Source organism: Dermacentor variabilis, chromosome 1, assembly GCF_050947875.1.
Source record: "Dermacentor variabilis isolate Ectoservices chromosome 1, ASM5094787v1, whole genome shotgun sequence".
NCBI lineage: Eukaryota > Metazoa > Arthropoda > Arachnida > Ixodida > Ixodidae > Dermacentor > Dermacentor variabilis.
Genome location: NC_134568.1, coordinates 64,447,979 through 64,470,323, shown reverse-complemented (window position 1 = coordinate 64,470,323; position 22,345 = coordinate 64,447,979). Strand labels below are relative to the sequence as shown.

At 45.6% G+C, this 22,345-nt stretch overlaps 1 protein-coding gene across 1 annotated transcript in view; it reads left to right on the top strand.

The window, feature by feature from the left end:
- LOC142578702 (histone-lysine N-methyltransferase SMYD3-like) overlaps positions 1-22,345 on the top strand; it is a 55,868-nt gene that overhangs the window by 17,005 nt on the left and 16,518 nt on the right. The window contains exons 2-8 of the mRNA XM_075688202.1: positions 8,682-8,745; positions 11,114-11,224; positions 16,896-16,965; positions 19,029-19,156; positions 19,233-19,300; positions 21,525-21,633; positions 21,754-21,855. Coding sequence (XP_075544317.1) covers positions 8,682-8,745; positions 11,114-11,224; positions 16,896-16,965; positions 19,029-19,156; positions 19,233-19,300; positions 21,525-21,633; positions 21,754-21,855 — 652 coding nt within the window. The remainder of the gene's footprint in view (positions 1-8,681; positions 8,746-11,113; positions 11,225-16,895; positions 16,966-19,028; positions 19,157-19,232; positions 19,301-21,524; positions 21,634-21,753; positions 21,856-22,345) is intronic.

The window sequence follows — 22,345 nt, the reverse complement described above, 5'->3', positions numbered from 1 at the left end:
GACTTTCATCTGAGTCTCGGGCGTTTCTTAATAACCAGCACAGCCTTAAATAACCTCTGGCGGTCCTGTCGTCGTCGCAGTCTTCTTCCGGAGCCTGTCTCTCCCTTTCGCCCATCCTTGGTGTCAGCTCGGAGAAAAGGGGTGACGTCGTCTTGACCTTTGGTTTCTGCTTCTATCCTTTTCTGTCAGCTCGGGGAAGAGCGTGACGTCGTCTTGACCTCCGGTTTCTTCTTCTATCCTTTTGTGTCAGCTCGGGTAAAAGCGTGACGTCATCTTGACGTTCGGTTTCTGCTTCTATCCGTTTATGTCAGCTCGTGGAGAACGAGGTGGCGTCGATTCGGAGAAGAGGGTAATTATGTTGACGTGGGGTAGCCCATTTGAATGCTTCTCACACCTGACAGGTCGATCATAACAACGTACTTGACACCTCAAGGCTGATGCTGAGGTGTCGCCGGGTGGTGTCTTTTGCTCCTCTTCGCTGTGCAAACGTGTTCATCGATTATAAGTTGCCTGCTTCATACCTGCTTCATGACTGAAACGCCATGCCTGCTTTGAAGCGGTGTATGCGTGCCGACTGGCCATGATGTCCTCTTGTGAGGGCTGAGCCAGTTTTTGCCTTGTGATCCAAAACTTGAGCCTCAGAAGCGATTCCGTTGGGTAGGGCATCGCGAGGCAGATAGAGTGTTTTAGTTTGGCGTTTTTGCGCTCCGCTCAGCAGCTAAGCGGAGCGGAAGCGCAAATGCGCATGCGCCCTCCGCTTAGCCGCAAGCGGAGCGACAAACACAAGCTGCCTGAGCGGAGCGGGCTGCGCAGCACGTTGGCTAGCGTTGGCGTCAGGAAGGATTGGATTGGATGCAGAAAGCAACCTCGCTGGCTATCACGTGGCGTTCCCCAAGACGGCGCTTTATTTTCCACTGGATAAAATGGACCGGTAACGCATTACAAGCGCACGTCTACATACTTCATGGACAAATAAGTCATATATATATACGTTTTACTTTATAAAAGTGATAAATGGGTGCTTTTATTTTCTTTCATAACCCTGATTTTGGCCAGAGGGTGCTGCAACTACAAAAAGTCCGCTCCGCTACGCTAAAGGTACAAATAAAACGCGAAAATCGCCCGCCGCTCCGCTGTGGCTTAGCGGGTTGACTCAGAGCGGAGCGTACCGTAAAGACGCTTAACTAAAGCACTCTATTCACGCTTAGTTCTCTCTTCCGCTTTCTGTTTGAGTCACTCGTGCTTCTGCTCGGAGTCCAGGTAGGTTGGTCGCGTCCAGGGGGGAGCCAGTAGATAGCTTATAGACCTGCGTCTAGCAGGATGCTTGGTACTTTTGCCTGCCTCACCGTGCCCCTGCGAAACGGTACAGCAAGAAGAGGCTGTCTATTGATGCATAAATGTCTTGTTGGAATTTATTGTGGCGCAGCTAAAATTTGGGTTCTTGTTTTTCCTTTTTTCTCAACATGGTAGGTGATCCGCGTAAAGGCTAACTTGCTTGCAGCGTGCAAAGTGCTGAGGATGTTGGCATGTTTGCCTGGTTTAGGAATTGCGGACACCACCATCTGGTTCTACTTTATAGAAATATCGGGTGGCATCGATACCTTCTTGACATCTTTACGAAATCTACGCAGAAGGTATCACGCTTAAGTCTACTTTTGGTTTGTTGCACGGTTAATATTCTTAAGGTGGCGTGCCATGACCACAAAAAAGGGGTGTCAAGATTACCACACTTAAGGAAAGGAGTTAGAACTATAGGAACAAAATGAAAAAAATAATAATGGTGCTCCTCATAGTTTTCATATCTTATACTTCACATTACTACGTATACTTCAATCAAAGCGCAAATAATTCATCTATATAGGTTACCGAAGAAATACACGGATTTGAATTCAGGAACTTCGCATGTAAGCCAAACGCTCTAATATCACTTCGCCATACAGCAGACACCTTGCTGCTCTTCAGAATGATGTTGGTATATGTACACCCGGCTACAAAAGTTTGCAAACCACGGGATCAAAGAAAACGTTAAATTACTGAACAACCTGTAGTAGTAGCCAGTGAAACTGTACACGAAAATTTTGTTAGCGTATTCTAGTAGAGGCCCTAAATGCAAATACCAGGGTGCGTTGTGAGGCTGCGGAGGTATTCAGATTTTTCTCAGATTTCATGGTGGCCGGGTGCAAATTCGTCCCGAAACTTGCGTGATGCTTTATTGCAACTTCTGCGCTGCCCGAGCTCAGCAACACATTCGATAATAAGTCAAACGCCTTTATAACGAAGTGCTCGGGACCTCCACAATCCTTCGTTATACAGGTCTCTTTATCGTATAGATCCGATACTGTGCCGCTTGCATTAAGCAGCCATATAGTATGAGCACGCTCAGCAAGCTGAAACTTTTATTTAAGACGAATTCAAGAGGTAGTTAAACAAGTAGCGGATTTACTTGTTCACAATTGATCCAACGGAATGTGCAACTGCAACCGACCTCACGGCATCACTGCTCACGTTATGCACCGCGGTGAAACCAGAGAGCGACACAAGGTGCAGCATATACAGAGCGGCGAATGCCGCCTGTTTACCTCACTTGTTAAAATTGTTTCGTCGACAGGCTCTCTATCACCGCTACCTTCGCCTCCTTCATCACCAGGATGATTTCGACAAAGCACGTTACGGTGTTTCTATGCCATAGATACCGCAGTCCGGGCTCTGCCACGCGGTCGTCGTCGTGCTGACTGCAGCGCTCTCTCTACGCGCACCGCAGCTGTGGAGGACAGCGGTGGCGTCGCTACGTGCGTTCGTTGTGAAGTAACGAATTAGCCTTACGCTATGCGCCTGAATTCCTTCGTTGTACAGACAATTTTGCTGTAGTGTAGTCTTCATTATAGAGGCGTTCACACTACATATGAAACATAGGAATGCGGCCGTGGGACATACGGCGACCTTCGTTATACAGATAATTTCATTGTAAAGGCGTAAAGGGTGTATGTAGAGGCCTGCAAATTGGTCGTATATAAGTTGCCGGAAGCGCAACGTCGTTGCATGTAATTGCATTTCATTGTTCTTTGTTCTATCGGAGTAGTAATGCGGCCTGGAATATTTAGTGCGGCTATTAAAAAAAACAAATGAAAAGGAAAAGAAATAAAAACTAGCCTTGCAAAGAAATAAATGGGCTGACATACAAGAATATCCCATAATGTGATTGTTATTTATCATACAAAGTAGTTATTTTAAAGGAAAAAAAAGCAACTTTCCCATCATCAAGCTGCTTCATTCCATAAGAAATTTAGGATCAGAACGCATCTTGCATTGGTAAAAATACAATCGTTACGCTTTTTCTTATAGGGTGAACATAAACGCCCTGCATACGGTGTGTGTAAAGGATGCAATAACATGTGTTGGATTTTAAAACATCTATTCAGCAACCTTATGGGTATTAACCTTTTTTATTGTTTTTTTCCTCGCATACGTCTCTATTTTGGGTATTATGAGTATACACTGGTGCAAAGTGAATGTAAGGGAGGGCGTAAAGACAAAAAAAAAAACGCTCTTCTAGCACCATTAGGGGTGCAGCATTTTTTACTGCGTACGCTGCACGGCAGCTAACTCAAGCTCGGAGCGAAAGTGCCCTGTGGGGCTTGCTTGAATTCTCGCCGGTCGGGCTGAGAGGTGGTTGTGGCTGAGCGGGCGTCCAGTTAAACTGGTGAGTCCGCGTGGCACGGAGTATAGAATTGACTTAGCCCGACCTGCTTGCCTGTTGCATTCAAGTAATCGCGGTGTCGGGACTGCAGTTCGCAGGCAGCAACATACTCGTTATGTTGCCGCGTCCCGCATTCTCCCCTATGACACAAATTAAAGGGGCTGAAAACCAATTTTAAGGTGCCCGTTTTTTTTTTTGTGTGTGTGTGTGTGCAATGGAACGCTTACTGCTCTGAGTGTCCAATCATATAGTGATAACGCCGAAAACGCCGTGGAATATTTTTTCCCCATAATTTTCCGATCTGCATTGAGGATGCAGTCGTGCTCAAGAAACATGTCAGAAACAGGGATAGGGGAGTGCTATAGCGATTATACGCCGGCATTGGTGGGTCGCAGACAACACGTGCGGCTCTAGATGTAAGAAAGTCATACTTTGTTTGTCAAGCCTATGTTCCTGCTGTTCATGTTTTATGAAGCGCCGAGTTATTTTCAACATAATAGCTGGTGTGCGAATATACACCCCAGCGACGGCTCCCTCCAAGTAACGCAAATTGAAGTCGAAGACCATGCTTTTGCTGGCTGCATGCGCCTGGCTTTTTTTTTTAGAGCGCAGCTCTTTGGCGTCCGTTCCTGGGTTTCGCGTCGTCGTCGGCGTCGTCGTCGGCCTCGTAACCAGCTCCGCCCCCCTTTCATCCCCCCAGCGCTAGCAGCGACCGACTGATACCGCTGGATGCCGCTGACGCCGCTAGAGAGTCAAGATAACGTGACTGCATAGAACACCGTCGCCGCCATGCAGAAAGAGGAGGAAAGGGTCCCCCCCCCCTGTTCTTGTGTGGCGGATAGCTGGGGTTGACTCACTATCGCCGTCAGCGGCATCAGTCAGTCGCTGCTATCTCTTCCCTCCTCCCTTTATCGTGTTGTCCGCTTGCTGCGCGCGCTTCTGCCCCCATCGTTTGCCGCTGGGTGTACACGCCGCCCCCCTCCGCTTCCGCTTACTGCTGGTTGCTCTCGACGGCGGCGATGAGCCTCCGCTTCGGCGGCGCGAACTGCAGGGTCTTCTCGGCGGCGGCGATGAGCTTCTGCTTCAGCCTCGCTTACTGCTGGTTGCTCTCGACGGCGGCGATGAGCCTCCGCTTCGGCGGCGCGAACGGCAGGGTCTTCTCGGCGGCGGCGCTTAGCCTCTGCTTCCCCCACGGCTGTGACAACCTCGCGAGGCACTTGTATAGATCTCGTCTTTGAGAATCAAGCATTGGTGTACCAAGTCGAACATATATCAGTCTATTTCTCCGACCACAAAGCTTCCTTCATGACTGTCAAGAACTGTTAGTGGAGTCTTTGTTAAAGGAATACGTGTGAAAAATAAAAAAAAAATTATGTGATAGCGCATACATGTGTTGCTCGATTTCTTTGCCTCAATCTATCCAAAAGGTGAAACAGCTTATTTGCTGCGCTCACATTTCGCATTAGGAAGTAACGTAATCGTCGGTAATTTTTTCTCTCAGCCAAGCCAAAAGTAGTGCTATTATTGCAGTGCTGGTACGCATTTACGGCACAATTCGTCGATGTCCTTTTGTATCTCGCAGAGACCACAGAACTCGGGGTATACTAACTCGCAAACTTGCGCGCGTGCGACAGCCCTCATGTGCGCCGCGATGCATTGAACAGCTCCTTTAGCGTGCACTTTTCTTTTTTACTTTGTGATGCGCAATGCGTAAAGTGCAAAAACCTAATAATATAAGAACTGCACTTTTAAGCAATAAGTATGCTCTTCTTAATAACTAGCCCACTTACGTACAGTAATCTCATGTACTGCATTCGTAGTACGAATATTTCTCTGCCAGGCGCCGCCACGTACTGGTTTTTGAGACTTTCTTTTCCAGTTTAAAATTATAATTCCTACTTAAATCGTGAACAGCGTGTTCGATGCTATCACTATAACTCATGGTCATTTCATTTTCATCAACTTCTCACAACACATTCTGGCCAGTTGCAAGACCTTTAAGCATGCCGTTTTCATTGCTTCTTCTTGCGCAATGGAATGCGGCGACATCGTAAAGTCATCGAGAACGCTGAAAGCAAAGTATTTGTCCTATTTTTGACCGGAGAAACCACCTCCTGCTCCGACCACAGGTATATCTACAACGATGAATTTTGGAAGTGGAAGTGACATATGTTACATGCTACATTGACGCCAGTGGTTGCGCGTTCTGATTGGCTTGACACGCCAGGCCGTAGGTAACATTCGCATGGTCCAAGCTAAGTCATCCTTAAACAAATAAAAACATACTTTATGCTTTATCAAACACAAAAGTATTTCTGCTTTTGAATATCGTATTTTGAAAAGAATTGCATGGTGACAATAGGTGTACTGGGACCGTTTCAACGAGAACGCTCTGGGTGTCGCCACACGCCCTCTGGGCTGTGGTAAATGCGCGTGAACATCCGCGCTACAGCATTGTAGAAGGGTTGAAATCCGGGTCAGTTGGTACATACTCTAAGGGAAAAAACCAGTCAAAAAACACAAAGGACAAGAGGAGAGGTTCACACCACAACGACTGGACTATCAACTGAGCTTTATTAGAAAAGGGCGTAGTCCCAGCAAGGCCAGTCCTTTGTTCAGCAATGTAACGATTCTTGGTAGGGGAAAGGGCATAGAAGAGCGAGAAATCCTGGAAGCGTACTAGATCAGTTTATTAGGTGACGACTGCATTAGTACAACCTCGGTGCGACTACTTGAAAAAGAATTTGCATTTCTAGGTCGGTCACAAAAGAAGCGATATCTTGTCTTTTCATGCTCTGTGATTAGCGATGATGTGGTTGCGCATGCTCTGCATGGCCTTGCTGGGGCTACGCCCTTTTCCAATAAAGCTCAGTTGATAGTCCAGTCGTTGTGGTGTGAACCTCTCCTCTTGTCCTTTGTGTTTTTTGACTGGTTTTTTCCTTCAAGCATTGCAGACGCTGCCAGCACGTGCCTTTGTACTCCCGCGCAACAGTTCCGAGAGGAGGTTCTCACTCTCCCCGATGAAAACACCTACAGTTGCAAAACTCCATTTAACGAAGTGATGACCACGCTCGAATTATTTCGTTAAATCGGGAAGCTCGTAAAATCAAGAAAGCAATTTTTCGGTCCTTCGAAATCTGAAATTGTAACGTAGTGACACGCAATTGCTACCGCGGCATTGTATTTGCCGCTAATCCAGCCATCTGTCGCCTAAACCATCATGAAATAACGAAAGCAACCACCACCCCGGCCGAGGCGGTGTTGAATCGGCTGTTCCGCGCATGGGCGCGGCGTGTAGTCTCGTCAAAATAAAGCTAGGCATGTGACCATATGAGCGCGCACAGCTTTAGAGCGCACTCTCGAAGAAGAACCCGTCTGTGTGAAAATTAGACACAAATCACCGCTTTTTTTACTCATTTATTTGAGGAAAAACTTCGTTAAATCGAGTTCAGCCAAGTTTGTTTCGTTTATTCGGGTTGATGATAACATTGAACCCTAATGGGTACCTGCCGGGAAATGTAAGTTTCTTCGTTAGATCGGGAACTTCGTAAAATTGGGTTTCGTTAGATCGAGCTTTAGTTGTATAACCAACTCTAGTGGAAAAGCTTCCCATAGCGCCTATGCATTGAAATCGGTAACTGCAAGGGCGCCGGCATGTTGCCACTCTGTGAAGGCACGCAGGCGCAGACGACGAGTTGCGATTCAGACGAGACGCGCAATCAGTGATTGTCGCTCTTACTCCCATCTCCTCCACTGTCATTTTGTATTGTATTGCATGGTGGCAATAGGTGTACTGAGACCTTTTCAACGAGAACGCTCTGGGTATCACCATAATGCCCTCTGCGCTGCGGTATATAGCTGTGGTAATTGCGCATGAAACTCTCTGTGTGTGCATTTTTCTTCCTTTTTTTTTTTGGTCCTTTCCTCTCTGTCCTCTTTCTAGCTCTTATCTCCCAACCCGAGTGTAGGGTAGCAAACCGGAGACATATCTGGTTAACCAACCTGCCTTTCCTCTTCATATATATATATATATATATATATATATATATATATATATATATATATATATATATATATATATATATATATATATATATATATATATATCTCTGTCTCTCTCCTGTATTGATGGGAAAATAAAGGTTATAAACTTTATAAACGCCGCTACCATCGACACTGCACGACATATCACGGGAGCGTCTGCTAACTTGTGCGACGTACGTGGTTCGTTGTAACCATGGTGACACCGCCGTCGAAAAGAGAGGTGTGTAAAGGCCACTACAAGGCGAGACTTCATGCATATCTCTATAAGAGGCGCGCAGTGATTGGAAACAACCGCAGTGAGATGACTAGGAGAGTGAAATGCAAAAGGGAAAGTTTTCTTCCGTTGTCTGCTTGGATTTTGAACTTTGATGGCGAATAAGTCAAGTTCCGGTTTGCCAATTTTTATCATTCTTTCTGCGTTCATCTCAGTATTCCATAATAAACGCACTCCAGTGCTACAGAAGGTGGTCGAAAAAACGTTGCAGGGCCCCTTTAACAGGCTGCCACTGCTGTCTCCGCCCGCGTTGTTTAATATATTCGTGTAAACACTTCCTTGCTGCGGGTCGTAAGCTGTCTCAACCCGGCAATCAACTGGGACGCATTGTTTTCACGTTATTGTGCGTGCTCACGAGGCCTCTGTTTCTCTCTCTCTCTCTCTCTTTGTGGGAAAGAAAGAGATAAATCTTTAAGCACTTTAAGTTCAAGTCGTCAGCACGTCATTACAAGGAATGGAGTAAACAGTAAAGTGGATCAAAGAGGGGCTTAACGCCGCGCATAAATGCCAGATCGGTATAGCGAAGGGCGCCAGAGGTTGCGGGCGCCCAATGAAAGTGACTTCTGGTTGTCAGCTCGATTTCAGAGAGAGAGCGTTATTGATGACTTGTCGTCGTTCCCTGCTAAACTCGCGGCAATGCCTCTGCGCGCGTCTTCCCTGGTGCAGGTGCGAGAGCCTCAAGCCCTGCGCCCGGTGTCGCGTGGCACACTACTGCAACAAGCTGTGCGAGGTGAGAGGATGGGTGGAGTATACTTCGGCACTTATGTTTCGCGTGGAATTTTGCTAGATAGCGAGTTTGAATCCGGGCAAGTATGGCACGCCTGTTGTTTGCATGCTATAGGTGTATACTCACAGAGTGATTCAGCTGAACGCAAGGATGATTCAGACAAGAACAAAATATTGTGTGGGTCCCACGCGCTGTAGAAATCGGTGGACGGGAGGCTTCTCGACGTGTTCCAACCCACTTTCAATATAGAGAGGCTTTTCGTCTCGCGGTGAAGGTAGAATTGCAAGTACGGATGTATGCACCGATCAGTATACGAAACATAACCTCAACGTTTAGCGCGTCTACATCCCCTGCAATGACACTGTCAATTCGCACTGAGCTATACGAACGCATTTTGTGACGCATGCTACCAAGCGCCACTTGGCAAGTGGTTCCTCTTCCAACTCGTAACGCTGCAGCTGTTATTCGTGCTTATCTCCGCGTTTCAGCTGCATGTGTCAATAGGCCCGAATAGAAGAAAAGAGCGCAGGCTGCTGTGTTGTAAGCTGTTCTTAAGTCAGTGTGCACTATATACAGTGTAAAAACGTGCGTCGTGAGCCATGTTTCTCCGATGTCTATCTGTTGGCCCAGTCGTCTCGCATAAATTAGTCGCGCTCCTGACTTTCTGAGTTAGAACGTGACGAGCTACGCGCAGAGCACACGCAATGCTGGCGCGCCCGTGGCTGTCGTCCAGAAAATTGTCGAGAGCGAGAATGACTCTCCCGCGCCATATTTATTCCTAAATTGAAACATATTTATTCCTAAATTGAGACGAGGCGCGCACACGATATTTCTTTTCCCCGTCTTCTTTTCTTTTTCAAAGTGTTGTGGACGATTTATTTATTTGTAGCTACTCGAGAGAAAATTGAACAAGAGCTGCATTGCTAGCTTGTCGGGGATTTTCTCTTTCTCCGCTGGCTGGGCAGCGAGGGGCTCAAATATAGTGTAGCAGCCTCGCAGGGAACTGCAGAACATTACGCCACTCATCTACGGAGCCTACTTCATGCCCGGCTATACGTATGAGACACGGCGTGCTGATTAGCAATGCTCAACACTGGCGTGTCAAGGGGAAGATGACCAGATGGACTGGCGCCAGCTCTTTCCCCTACGCTGACCCTTGTAAAGATTGGTGCAAATTTCGTAAAAGAGGAATTCGAGTAGGCGCGCGTTGCCAGAAAATTTGCTCACCCGCGCTATTGCATAGACCTATGAATATCTGTTATTTGTTTGATGCATGTCGCACATTAACATAAACTAAACCGAAAGAAGACGTTGGGCATGGGAACATGCGTGGAATGCGTGGAAGAAATATCAGGCACAATGAGCCACGATTAAGACGTAACCAAAAACACACACAGTGTTCGAAAAAGTGAAAAAAAAAGAATACTTCGCAGAAGTACGGAAATGCGAGCAACTCGTGCATCAAAGACAAGTTCTCACACACTTCGGAAGCTTCATAGAGTCTGGTTTACCCCTGCCCGAAATATACACAAATCTTTGCAAACGATATACTATATCCGGTGCGAGCGAGTCTTGGGCGAAAAGGGGGGAAGGGGTATTAGGAGCTTTAATGCTGCGCTGTCATACCGTCTACCAAAATATGTCGACGATTATTTGTGCCACAATCGTCAAACATCATTAACGAAATCTGCATGCAGTATATTTCGGAAGTATCGCTAGTGCGTCCGTTTAATTTCTGGACACCGCAGAAGCTATTCGCTTACTTTGACGATCGTCTTTCATGATTTCTGCACAAATGTATTACAGGCTTATTATTTTCCTTAAGAGAACCTTAAGAAGATTGTTTGCTAGTTTAACTGTTCGCCAGCGATGACGTCAGTTCCATTAAATGTATTAATGGTAGGTTTGAGATATATGTACTTAAAAAGGATTCTTCATAATAAACAAATAAAACGACGTGAAAAAGACGTATTTGGCATGTGAACCGACTAACTTGGTAAGGCGACTTTCCATGACAGTTTAAGCAAAATATGTATTCGCTTATTGAGCTATATTGCATGCTTTTGGTCGACAAAGGAGGAAGGGTGTAAATATAACGAAAGGGTTAGCGTTACTTTGGGCATAATAGGTAAATGTAATAGGCATCATTTCATCTTCCCCAGTTCAGGTGTTCGACCCCCTGCCGCCCCCCCCTCCCTTTTTTTTTTTTTTTTTGCTTCTGCAGAGTGGTTGGTTTTTGCTTTGTAAAGAACTATTATTCTCGTGTTGCCTGCAGGAGAGTTTCTTTGAAAACTTATTTGATGTGAAAGGAAACAAGAATTGGCACTGCAATACATATAATTTGCGCCGCGTCATCTGCGGGCTTCCGTAGGCGTCAGCCCTGTCCGAGCACCTGCCTGAATGCTGCTACTTCGAGGAAGTGTTCCCCGACATTCCAGACGTCACGGTGCGGCTCCTCACTCGAATCACCCACAAACTGCAGGTGAGTGCCGCAGGCATGCGCACACTTGTGTACACGCTGCGTCAAAGAAAAAAAATCTAGAGCGGCGCATGACCAAATTTGACTAATGTTTAATTGCGGGATAAGTCTTGTAAACATGATGTTAGAAAGTCAATAGATTGCATACGCACTTCTGCAAGATCGCTTTGCTTAAATTTGGCTATATGAATGCGAGTAACGCTCTGTACTGACACACACACACGTACAACATACGCACGCACGCATGCACGTGGGGTACGTTCATCCTAACGCGTGTCTTAGCAAAGTGAACGCACTCGATCCATAGCAGAGCTCGAAGACGTTCTCTCAAGAGAATAAACTGTTTTTGGACGGACCCCTGTCCGGGTTAAAATTTAGTGAAATATGGTACAAGTAATTAATTGCAACTTCTACAAAGTGTGATGTGTGATACGCGTGAGCGTGAAGTCTCTCATCCGGAATAGAGCAGAATCAGGAAACGACGGCAAACCACTACTGCCACGAAAATCGAATATGAAAAAGACCGCGATGATGGCGTGGAGGTGCGGCGCAGGCGCGCGAGGAAAACGTCCGACCAATACTTTGAGTGTACGAAAGGAAGCAGACACGGCGATGAAGAAAGAAAAGTTTCGAATGAGGAGACAACGGCCTCTGTAGTGGTTGTCGTCATCATCATTCTCATGCAAGCCAGGTGGAAGGAAGGTGTTCGCCATGCTCCGTAAGAGAGAGAGGGGCAGGACAAATGAAAGACAGAGAAGATAACCAGGACTGAGGCCGGTTGGCCACACTGTTCTGGGGGAAAGGGGAGGAAAATATTAAGATACGAAGAGAAAGTAAACTGTCTATGTCGCCAACATATTGACTGTTCTCTATCACAGACGGCTGCTCAGTCCGGTAGCCTTCACAAATCGCAGTAGTGCTTTTGTGACCATTTGCTGAGCTCTGTGATATGCGAGGCCATGGTCCCAAGATCTTGTCCAGTGAGAAAGGTCTTCCTTCTAACTGGTTTAGAGCTGTGCGGAGGTCAAGTCATATAAAAAATCGGGCCCCTCGGTTAACCCCCTTTCTTATCGCTTATTACATAACCAGTGTCTCGAATCCGGCAACATTGATGCCTTCAGGTAGCATGTGTGGGTTTATTGACCGGTTGCCTTCACCCATCCCCCCCCCCAAAAAAAAACAACAAAAGATCACGTTCTCGTGACGCCTGCGGCAGAAAGGATGTTCCACGTGGGTCCGCCGCCAAGATCTGTGATGTATGGGGTTTTTTGGCGCAAGGGCCAGGTATGGCCAAAGAGCGCCATGTCTGTGCTAATGGGTTTGCAATGTACTTATGATTACTATGAAGTTGGTGCGATATGGCTGTAAAGGGGCCTTAAAATATACGCACTAAAGTGCGCAGATATCTGTAAGTGGTGGCGCTGGCTAACACTCCCAGGGTTCTACTAGGAAACATAAATAACCAAGAAAGTGGATGGGGAAACGGCGCCGCGGTAGCTCAAATGGTAGAGCATCGCACGCGAAATGCGAAGGTTGTGGGATCGTTCCCCACCTGCGGCAAGTTGTTTTTTCCTCCACTTTCATTTCCATTAATTTATCGTTTCTTTATTTCAGTTATTAAGCACAAGTAATTTCCCTTATGTTGTCTTCGGTGTCAGTGTTTGTTGGCTTCTTATGATATGACTAATAAAAATCGAGCCCCTCCGTTAACTCCCTTTCTTCTCGTTTTTTTACATTGGCTGGCCGCCTCTGCTAATAATATGCCCAGCATCACGATTGTCTGGAATTGTTCCTTACGAACGTTTCTAGCGTAGGAGCTTCTTGTAAGCACTGGCCCTGAGCCCCTATTTACAAAGCTTTTCGTTCGTATAGGTGCTCCTTGTCTTTAGTCATCCGCCTTCGCTAATGATATCTGCATCATCTGGATTGGCTAGAAGTTTCTTTTACAAACATTTCTACAGTAAGGAGTTTTTGTGAATACGGGTACTTTTGGATCCAGCTGCTGCGCTGAGCCGCCCGCTTGGGGTGCCACGAAGTTCCCTAAACGATTCCCGAAGTCACGCAAGCATTGGCGTAGTTCACTGTGGGCGAACGACCGCTGAATTTCATTATCAACGTAACGAAAAAAATGGCCATATTTACGCTGGGGCCGTGCTCTCGAATGGTCAATTCCATTTCTCATTCGTTTCCATAGCGTCGTGTAGCCTATCCCAGCAATAACAGCAGCAAGGTTATCCGAGCCAGTGACCATGGGTGAAAATAATAATAAAAGAAATAAATGGATATGACTGCAAAATAGGACTTCTGGAATCGGAACAGCGAATTCACGTTTGCGTTTTCGCATAGCTACACCTGCGAACGCGAGAACCTCACGGGCCACCGCTCCGGCAGGCGTGTTATTACGTGTCTTCATTTGTTGCTAATGTGGGCAAGCTTATAGAAGCGCATTTTGCCTAAGTTTTGCCTTTTCTTTAAAAACCGCGAGACTCTACAAATTTTATTTTGTGCTATAAAGGGACGCGCTGCTTGCAAGAGATGAAAACAGTATCTAAACAATGTGTCACGGCTTTTAAATTTTGCTACTTCACGCAGTACATTGTTCGCAGATCGCACTTTTCTGCGTAAAACGACCATTCATGAAGGCTTTTTTTATTCGAACTTTCTAAGCATTCGGATTTGGACGGGATAGGGGGGACGAAATATTTTATTGCTACATGCGCGACGGATGCCTGGGTGCAATCGACTTCCACGTCTAAGCTCCGGTTCCTTGAGATGTGTTGTAGTTATTGATGAAAAACTGCGTTTCAGCGCTTGTTTCGTGTTCGAGGACGCTAGCATCACTGGTTGTTCATGTCCACAGCCCGTAGTCACGAAAACGCTACAGTTGTTCATAAGAGCAAATGCTAGCTAATCCTGCTGCTGGAGATAATAGTGGCGAAGGCGGTGGGCCAATGGCAAATAACGCTTACGAGGGAGGGTCGGTTTCATCCTTACTAAAAGGACATGATGCACTTATAAAGCAAAAGATAGCATATTTTTCACCTGTTCTGCGTGGAATCTCCCGTTCGACTGAAGAGAGACTCCAACGATTAATAGCTAGGAGCCTTAGATCATGCTTAGGGGATCCTCGATCAACCTCAAGTTCCTTAGTAATTGCAGAGGCACGTCATTCTCCAGTTCCTATTATGAGGACGGTTGATAACCTGTCTTCATTACTTTCGGGTTTCAGTGCAGCCCAAAAGGCACCCGCTAGTAAGTGCACTAATTTAGAAAGACAGGGCGAACATCAATTCGATGATTCAGGTGCACAAAGACCTACTACCATATCACGAATTTTCGTTCTCAGATATCTCTTACCGTCCATGTCGACTGGTGTATATAGCTCCAAAAATTGAATTTTCGTTTAAGCGAATTATTCGCAAACAGACAGACAGACAAGAAACTTTATTTGGTCCTAAAGGACTACATTGTCGTAGTCACCGGCCGCGCCGGGTGCGGAAGACCGTGATCTCCAGCCCTGTCGAAGGCCCTTTGGACAGCCCGAAGCTGGACTTGAAGGTCGTCGCCCTTGACGGCTTCTTCCCAGACTTCTTGCCTGTTGAAAGGCGAGTGATGCAACGCAAACGAGATATGTTTACGCTAACAGCACAACAACTGGCGTTATACCAAATATACTTTCGATACGCTGGCTATATTCAAGCGTATACAGATGGCTTGCCAAACAAATTCTTCTACAGTTGCCTTAGTCATTCCAGAATGGACCCAAATACAAACGTTTAAACTATCTCACACGACGTCATCAACAGCTGAACTTTTTGCAATATTGTCTTTGTTACACTACATAAATTCAATGCAAAAAGCGGCACAGTGGATCAGCCTTTGTGACTCGCAGAAAGCTTTGTCTTCACTTCATAGTGACATCAGCAATTCTCAAACCATGGCGTTAATTAATGAGATACTAAAGAAATTCACAAAAGCAAGTGAAGAAAATCGCACAGTAATGTTCCAATGGATACCTGGCCACTGCAATATCTCTGGGAATGTTGCAGCAGACTAGCCTGCAGGGCAAGTGCATGTTAATAACGCCACACATGGCCTCCCTCTAACCCAAGGCAAATTGCGCCGCATAAGATATCGGCCCGTGGTTGTAAAGTGACATGATTTGATCAGAACTCGAAATCTTTAGATTTATTTCACATTGACCCGTCACTTCAATTTAAAATCCCGTCCACATTAAATACAACCAGAGCCTTTGAAACGCTGATTCACCGTCTGCGGCTCAGTACGAGGTACACAAAACATTCTACATAAAATTTCAAGAGCTGATAGTGCGGAATGCACTTGTGGCCACGCTGATGAAGATGTATAGCATCTTATAGTGGGATGTCTGCGACACGATACAGACAGACAGCGCTAAGCACTTGATTTAGTGGCATTAGATACCAGGCCCTTCAACCTCAGTAAAATCTTAGGTGCTTGGCCAACATACGCATTGCAAAGACGAGCGTTACTGGCCTTTCAAAGATTTCTAGAAGCGAACAATATTATCGGAAAGTATTTAGTAGAGTGTTTAAATGTGATAGCGCATTCAATGTTTTTCTTTTACCCGACTTTGGCCAATTCAATGCCTGGTTTTTTTTTTTTTGTACCTTCATAAAAATTTAATCCGTGATTTCTTATGTGCCCTGATTTTAGTCTAGCTAAGTGACCAGACTTTGTGTTTATTTAGTGCACATATGTGTCTGGACTTTGTGTTGCTGTGTACTTTAGTTGACTTTCAGTTTTAGTGTAGCATTAGTTACGTGACTGGACCTTGTGTTTTTATGATTTGGAGTTGTCTTTCAGTTATAGTGTGACATTAGTGTACTTATGTTAATCCGAATTTGTGTTGTTATGATTTCACTATCTTTATTATGATTTATTCTTTTTTTAATCCCTATGTGAAAATGAGTAGCCGGCGCCAATTGAAGGCGACAATATCTCCTAAATATCATATAATAAAAAGAAACACTGACGAACGAAAGACTATGAAACCGGGCTTCGGATTTACAGTAGTGTGGAGAGCAGCAAAAGAAGCCTGGGAGATTGGTAGCGTAAAGGCAGCGCAGCACAGGACAAAGGGCCGAAATGGGTTGGAAATATACGCAGCAGAAAGTGAAAGAGAATGAGCCTATGGCGTCACTAGTGATCACCCCGTTTACAAAGGTGATGGCCATAAATATTCGTTCTACAATGCAGAATATCTGTAAAAATTATACTTCGCCTCGCCTACCAAGCACGAAAATATGAAGATCGCACGCAATCGCCGCAAGCTCACTCCGTGTTTACTAAATCCTCAAAAGCCGTTGTATAGCCTATAATTGCACTCGATATAGGGCCAGCGTTGCAGAAAATTCGTTAAAGTAATGGGTATTGTGCGGTAAGTCTTCGGAGACTTTCATTTCTTTCGTTTTTAATGTTATTTTCTTCATGAATATGTACATTTGTTCTTCCAAAAAGGCATGAATATTCGCGAAAGGGGCAAAAGAGGTATGCTTTCGTGTTGTAAGGATTCATTATGGCATTACATTACTCGAAGAGAGCACAAATTCAGTTTCGATGTTCGTAACTTGGCCGATTACTTCGGACTTGATAAAACACCATTCTCTCTTCGTTCTCTCCTCCCTTTCCCTAGAAAGAACGGATGAAGGACTGCAAGGAAATGGTGCAGGGACACATGCGGACGCTCGAAGAGATGGAGTCGCGTACGTATAGTACAGGCACGCCTCATGGCGTGCGGCGTGGAACGATTTCGGTGCCTCTGCGCTGCACTGCCCCAGCTGACATGACGCCACTTTAGGCGAATTTCAGACCAGTGGAACTGACATGCTCTACGTATACCTGCTGATGAGAAGCAACTATCTTGCAAGGATTGCCCCACCTTTATCCACATCCAATACCGTTTTATCATTGTGTGGAAAACAAAGGGGGAGAGGGGGGGGGCTCCGTGTATTACACTACCCAGGAAGGCTCTCTTAATGAGGGAGGCTTTCTGGTACTCTTGTGTGCTTAATTCATCACAGTTTTGTTTGCAACACCAATGCATTTCGACGTGCATTTTAGAAGCGATTAGTTATAACAAAACTCGTGCGAAGTTCAGGATTTCTAGGAGAAAATGATGAACATTCCTTTTCTATTATAGTGGCTGACTTTGATACTGTGACACAATGTTCGCCTTACAGTTAAATGATTCAATTTTACTTCGTGAATTTCAGGTGATTCTCACGTCCGCTGCCGCGAATAGGGCTGTACCGAAAAAAAAATACACCTTAAGACCTACTACATTGTCTTTTGAACATCTTGTCAGATTAGTGAACCAAGGGTCCTATAACGTAAAACTATTCCAATGTGTTTTTATTCCAAATCTCCTGACGTCAAATTTGCGTAACCGCCGACGCAAGCATCGGGCGGTGACCTGCAGGGTTGTCTGAACCGACCAATCAAACGCTCTCATCGCTTATAGGAGGTCACTTTTGTTTGCTATAAAAACGAATAACACTACCTACAGTGAGCAGCTTGTCTTATTCAATTGGCTGACAAGAGGCGAGGAGCGCGCTCAAGGGGAGAAGGATTCGATGGGGCCGAGCCTGTGCACTGAAAATCGATAACCGGATGAAGAAAATTGTGCCAGCGTCTGCGATTGGTCCACTTTCCCTTACATGGCTTGAGGTGGCTGGTCGAAAATCGCGGTGGCATGCAACGGAAGGTTAAGAATGCCGCTACAAAGGACCCTTAGCAAAAAAAAGTTGGGCGAGGGAGGTCGTAAACGTGTCGAAAGTGCTTGAAAACGTTACACGACCACGCAAAAAGGTTTATTGTACGCAAATAAAACCATACTCTCCGGCAGGTGCGAGTAGCCAGTGCTTGAGCGATCGGCGGCAGCCATCTTTTATTCCTTTCGGAACGGGGCAGCCTGCAGCTATTCAGAAAAAAAAATCAGTTTTGTTCGGCATATTAATGCATCTTTAACGCGTACACATCACTTTGACGTAGTGAGTTTTCGCTGTTTTGTGACGTCGCGCGACAGGCAGGTGAAATGGGTGCAGCCCGAAAACTTTTGACCAACAGCCGATGATTAATGGCTAAAAGGCGTCGAATCAGAAATAACGATTTTTTGGGGGTCCTAAGATGCATAATCAGTGCGTACGCGTTATATCATATGGGGAGCTATCGTGCTTTTCGTGACGTCGCGTGATAGACAGGCGAAGTGGGGGCCGTTCAAAAAAGTTTTTGACCAATCGCGGAGAGCTGATTACAGAAGTGGAATAGAAAAGTTTGGAATATATCTTTACGTTATAGCGCCCCAACTTGCATAATCTAGGACCATTGCTTTTGCAAATAGCTGGGATGCGAGGAAAGTGTTGTTATCGTTTGTAGCAATAATCCGCTATTTTCTAAACTTCCTTAAAACTCTGCTTGGATACTTCACCGTTAGCTGGTAGGGGAACGGCGACCATCAGCAGTGCACTTTTCATGCTATCAGAATGTTCGAGGATAGTAGGTGTAGAATATTTTGTAAAATTTTCAAAGTTTATTACTGTCACATGCTCGGCACGCGACAAGATATGAACTTGGCATGCGAAGTAGGTTGTAAGTGCACTGAAAAACACGGGACGTCCCGAATATGTGCGCGGTACGTACTAGGTTGCTTAAGGCCCCCGAATTAAAATATGCACGTTAAAGTTTCATTCTGGTTGGGGCTCTATGTGAGGCCAATGGGATTTCGCAAAGTTGAAGCGCCTCTTTCTACCCTTTTAAAAACTCGCAGACTCGAATGACATCATGAACGACGCGGTGATGCTGCCAAAGTTCCATGCCAGTTGGGCCACGGTCAAGTACATTTTAGGGGAGGAAAACGTGCCGCCTCTGCTCGACGGGTTAGAAATATTCGGCAAGGTATATAGTGGGCTTTTCGTGCCTTGTTGAGCCACCAAAATGTTTGTGTTTTGCACGAGATTGTGTTTTGTTTCAGATGGTAATCAACAGGTTCTGCATTACGGACAGCGACTTAAAGCCCGTCGGTCAAGGCCTGTACATCGGGTGGGTATTAGCGATGCCGACGCGCCAAGCCGACAGCGCAAACGCGACAAACTTACCCTGAGTAAAACGCGGACACGAAAGCTGAATCCGAATAATTATTTTGTCATGCTGTACACGGATTTGTTTTTAGCGACAATTCGAGCAAGCAATTCTCACGTTTTCAGAGACGCACTAACAATACCTGTATTATGTCGGTAGGAGCCAGACAGAAAGGCTCCCTGTCTGGGTCTCCCGACAAGCAGTCAGGAAGGAATGTATACGAGCATGTACGAGTATATATGACCTACGCGTATATATTGCCTTCATGAATTAAGAAAAGGCACCAAATTCAGTAGAGATATCACCAGTCATTATGGCTTCCGTAGAGGAATCAACTTCAATTTTTTTTAGGAAATATCTACAAGGACTCCACAAATTTCATAATTATTCACAAGAAGACCGAAAAAATACCAATTGAGGCAAGGCAATCCAATTTCTCTGATACTATTCACTGCATGCTTGAAAGAAATGTTTAGAATGCTAGATTGTAAAGGACCAGCTGTATAGGAGGGAATATCTAAACCAGGATATCAGAGGGAATATCTAAACGACATGAAGTTTGCAGATTGTCCTGTTAAGTAACGCTGTAGATAACTTGCGACAAATAATTGAATACTAACCGGCTAAGTTTAAGAGAAGACGATTAATATGCAAAAGAGGCTAAGACAATGTTCGATAGACTGGCAAATGAACAAAAAATCGTGATTAACAGCCAGCCTCTTGAAGCTGTGCAGGAGTCACAGTTATCTAGGACAAATGCTCAGAAGGCACCCAGTTTACGAGAAGGAAATTTCCAAACAACGAAAAAACAATGGATTGGTTAGCTATGGCTATTGTTGCGCTGCTAAGCACAAGGTCGCGAGATGAAATTCCGGCCGCGCTGGCCGCATTTCGATGGAGGCGAAATGCAATAGCACCCGTTCCAGTGCATTGGGGGCACGTTAAAGATCCCCTGGTGGTAGTTTTACTGGGAGAAAAATGGATGGAAATGGATATGGCACGCCCTCCTAAGCAATGACCGGCAGCTTATCGACATCCTTGAAAACAAACGCGTACAATCAGTGCCTTCTACCAGCAGTAACCTATGGGGCTGAAACTTCAAGGATACCTCTTTGCTTGTGGAGAGCCTGAGAAAGAGTTGAGGAAGTGGAGTTGTAAAGGTCATGTAATGCGTAGGGCAGATTACAGGGAGCCTATCAGAGGAATGTAATGCATGACGAGGTAAGGGAAACGTAGCCGAGGACGACAGTAGGATTAGGGGATGTGATGAGATTCGGAAATATGGAGGCATAGGATAGAGTAGGCTAACGCAAGACAGGAGTGAGTGGAGATCGCTGGGAAAGGCTGTCCTTACAGTGGACATAAAATTAGCTGATGATGATGATGAATAGTATGCATCTTGCCAAGAAAGCGGTTAATTCTTTAACAAGAAAACATATACCGCACTTTCTCGCCGCTTGTTCTAAGTCAGCGTGATGCTGTAGGCAGCCTTTTATTCGAATTTTAGCAATCCGTATTCTCTTCTGCTGGCGGTAGAAACGTTGTACGCATGCGCACAAGCCTCCAGGTGGCATTCATTAAAAAACCACTTAAATGTATACTTACTGCGACATCCCCTATAAGTTTCGCTTCTCAAAAGTTGCAGGCTGACCTGCCCATTATGTATTAGGGATCTGTAACCCATTCCGTTCACGTGTACAGACGGGTGAAATCCTTGTAAAAGCATATGCTTTATCTTGCTTGAAAGCATGTTCAAAAGCGACATGATTTTTTTATGTTGTTGGCTCTTAAAGATCACATGATCCGCAAAGCTCTCAACAGTCGATCGGGGGTGATCGCCTAATTTGTAAGCGAAGCGTGCCCACTAATATACTATAAACCCTGTTTACACAAACTGACGTTTCTGCACGACGACCTTCGAGGCACTTACCTGGCGTGAACGTAAGTGACGTGCACATTACTGGCTGGTGGTGACACCTGCAATTCATCAGCTCGTCAGGTGGAAGCGGCGTGATTATTCCTCGCTGCCTAACTCATGCCAGCATAATCAAAGTTTGCAGACGCAAGCACGATTCAGAGGAGCTCGCGCTGCATCAAACTTTGCGTGCATGCCTAAATAGTGGGAATGCCGTTTGGGCCGCATAATGCTGGACATTGTGGAAAAGTGATGCATTCGCCTCCCCAGGGCATCCATATTCGACCATTCTTGCGATCCGGACGCGGCCTACGTGTTTGAAGGGACGCGTCTCACGGTCAGAGCAACCAGGAGCCTCAGCGTGAACAGCGTGCGAGAGGTAGGCGCACACTTGTATACCTCTGTGAATGCGATGTACTCCCACCTTGCGAGCACTTGTTTCCCTGCGAAAGATTGACGCGCGTGCGCGCCCTCCTCCACCTGCACATTTACGAAACAGATATACATCTGCTACGTGGACAAGCTTCTTCTGAAGGAAGACAGGATAGCGGCGCTCCAGAGGCAGTACTACTTCACTTGCAACTGTATCTTCTGCAAGGAGGTACGTACGATCATGTCGATAAGCCGGGACGCTCCGTTTACGATGGATCGACCTTTCGTGCCGATGGCTCGCGTGAGCGCATGTCGAATTGTTTCTTCATCCACTTTCATTTCCACTAATTTATCATTTTTTTTTAAATTCAGTTAGTAATTACAAGTGATTTCCCCTGTGTTGTCCTTGGTGTCTTTGTTGGCTTCTTACGATGTACCGGGTCTCCCTGTTGCATCAAGATGTTTAAAAATACCCAAGAGCTCTAGAGAAATCGTACCGACTGCATAGTAGCATCAATGATTTGTACTTACAGGCAGTATTCTTGTTTTCATCACGAAGTATTAATTGATTAATTGCTTTTAATTAGTGCACTTCTTAATTATTGCTTGAATCGCAAGCATGTCAATTACAAAGTTGGAGAGCACCTAAATAACCTCCGAATGAAGCAGTTATTTTATTTTGAAGCGTGCCTGGTTTTTTTTTTTTCAAGAAAGAACAA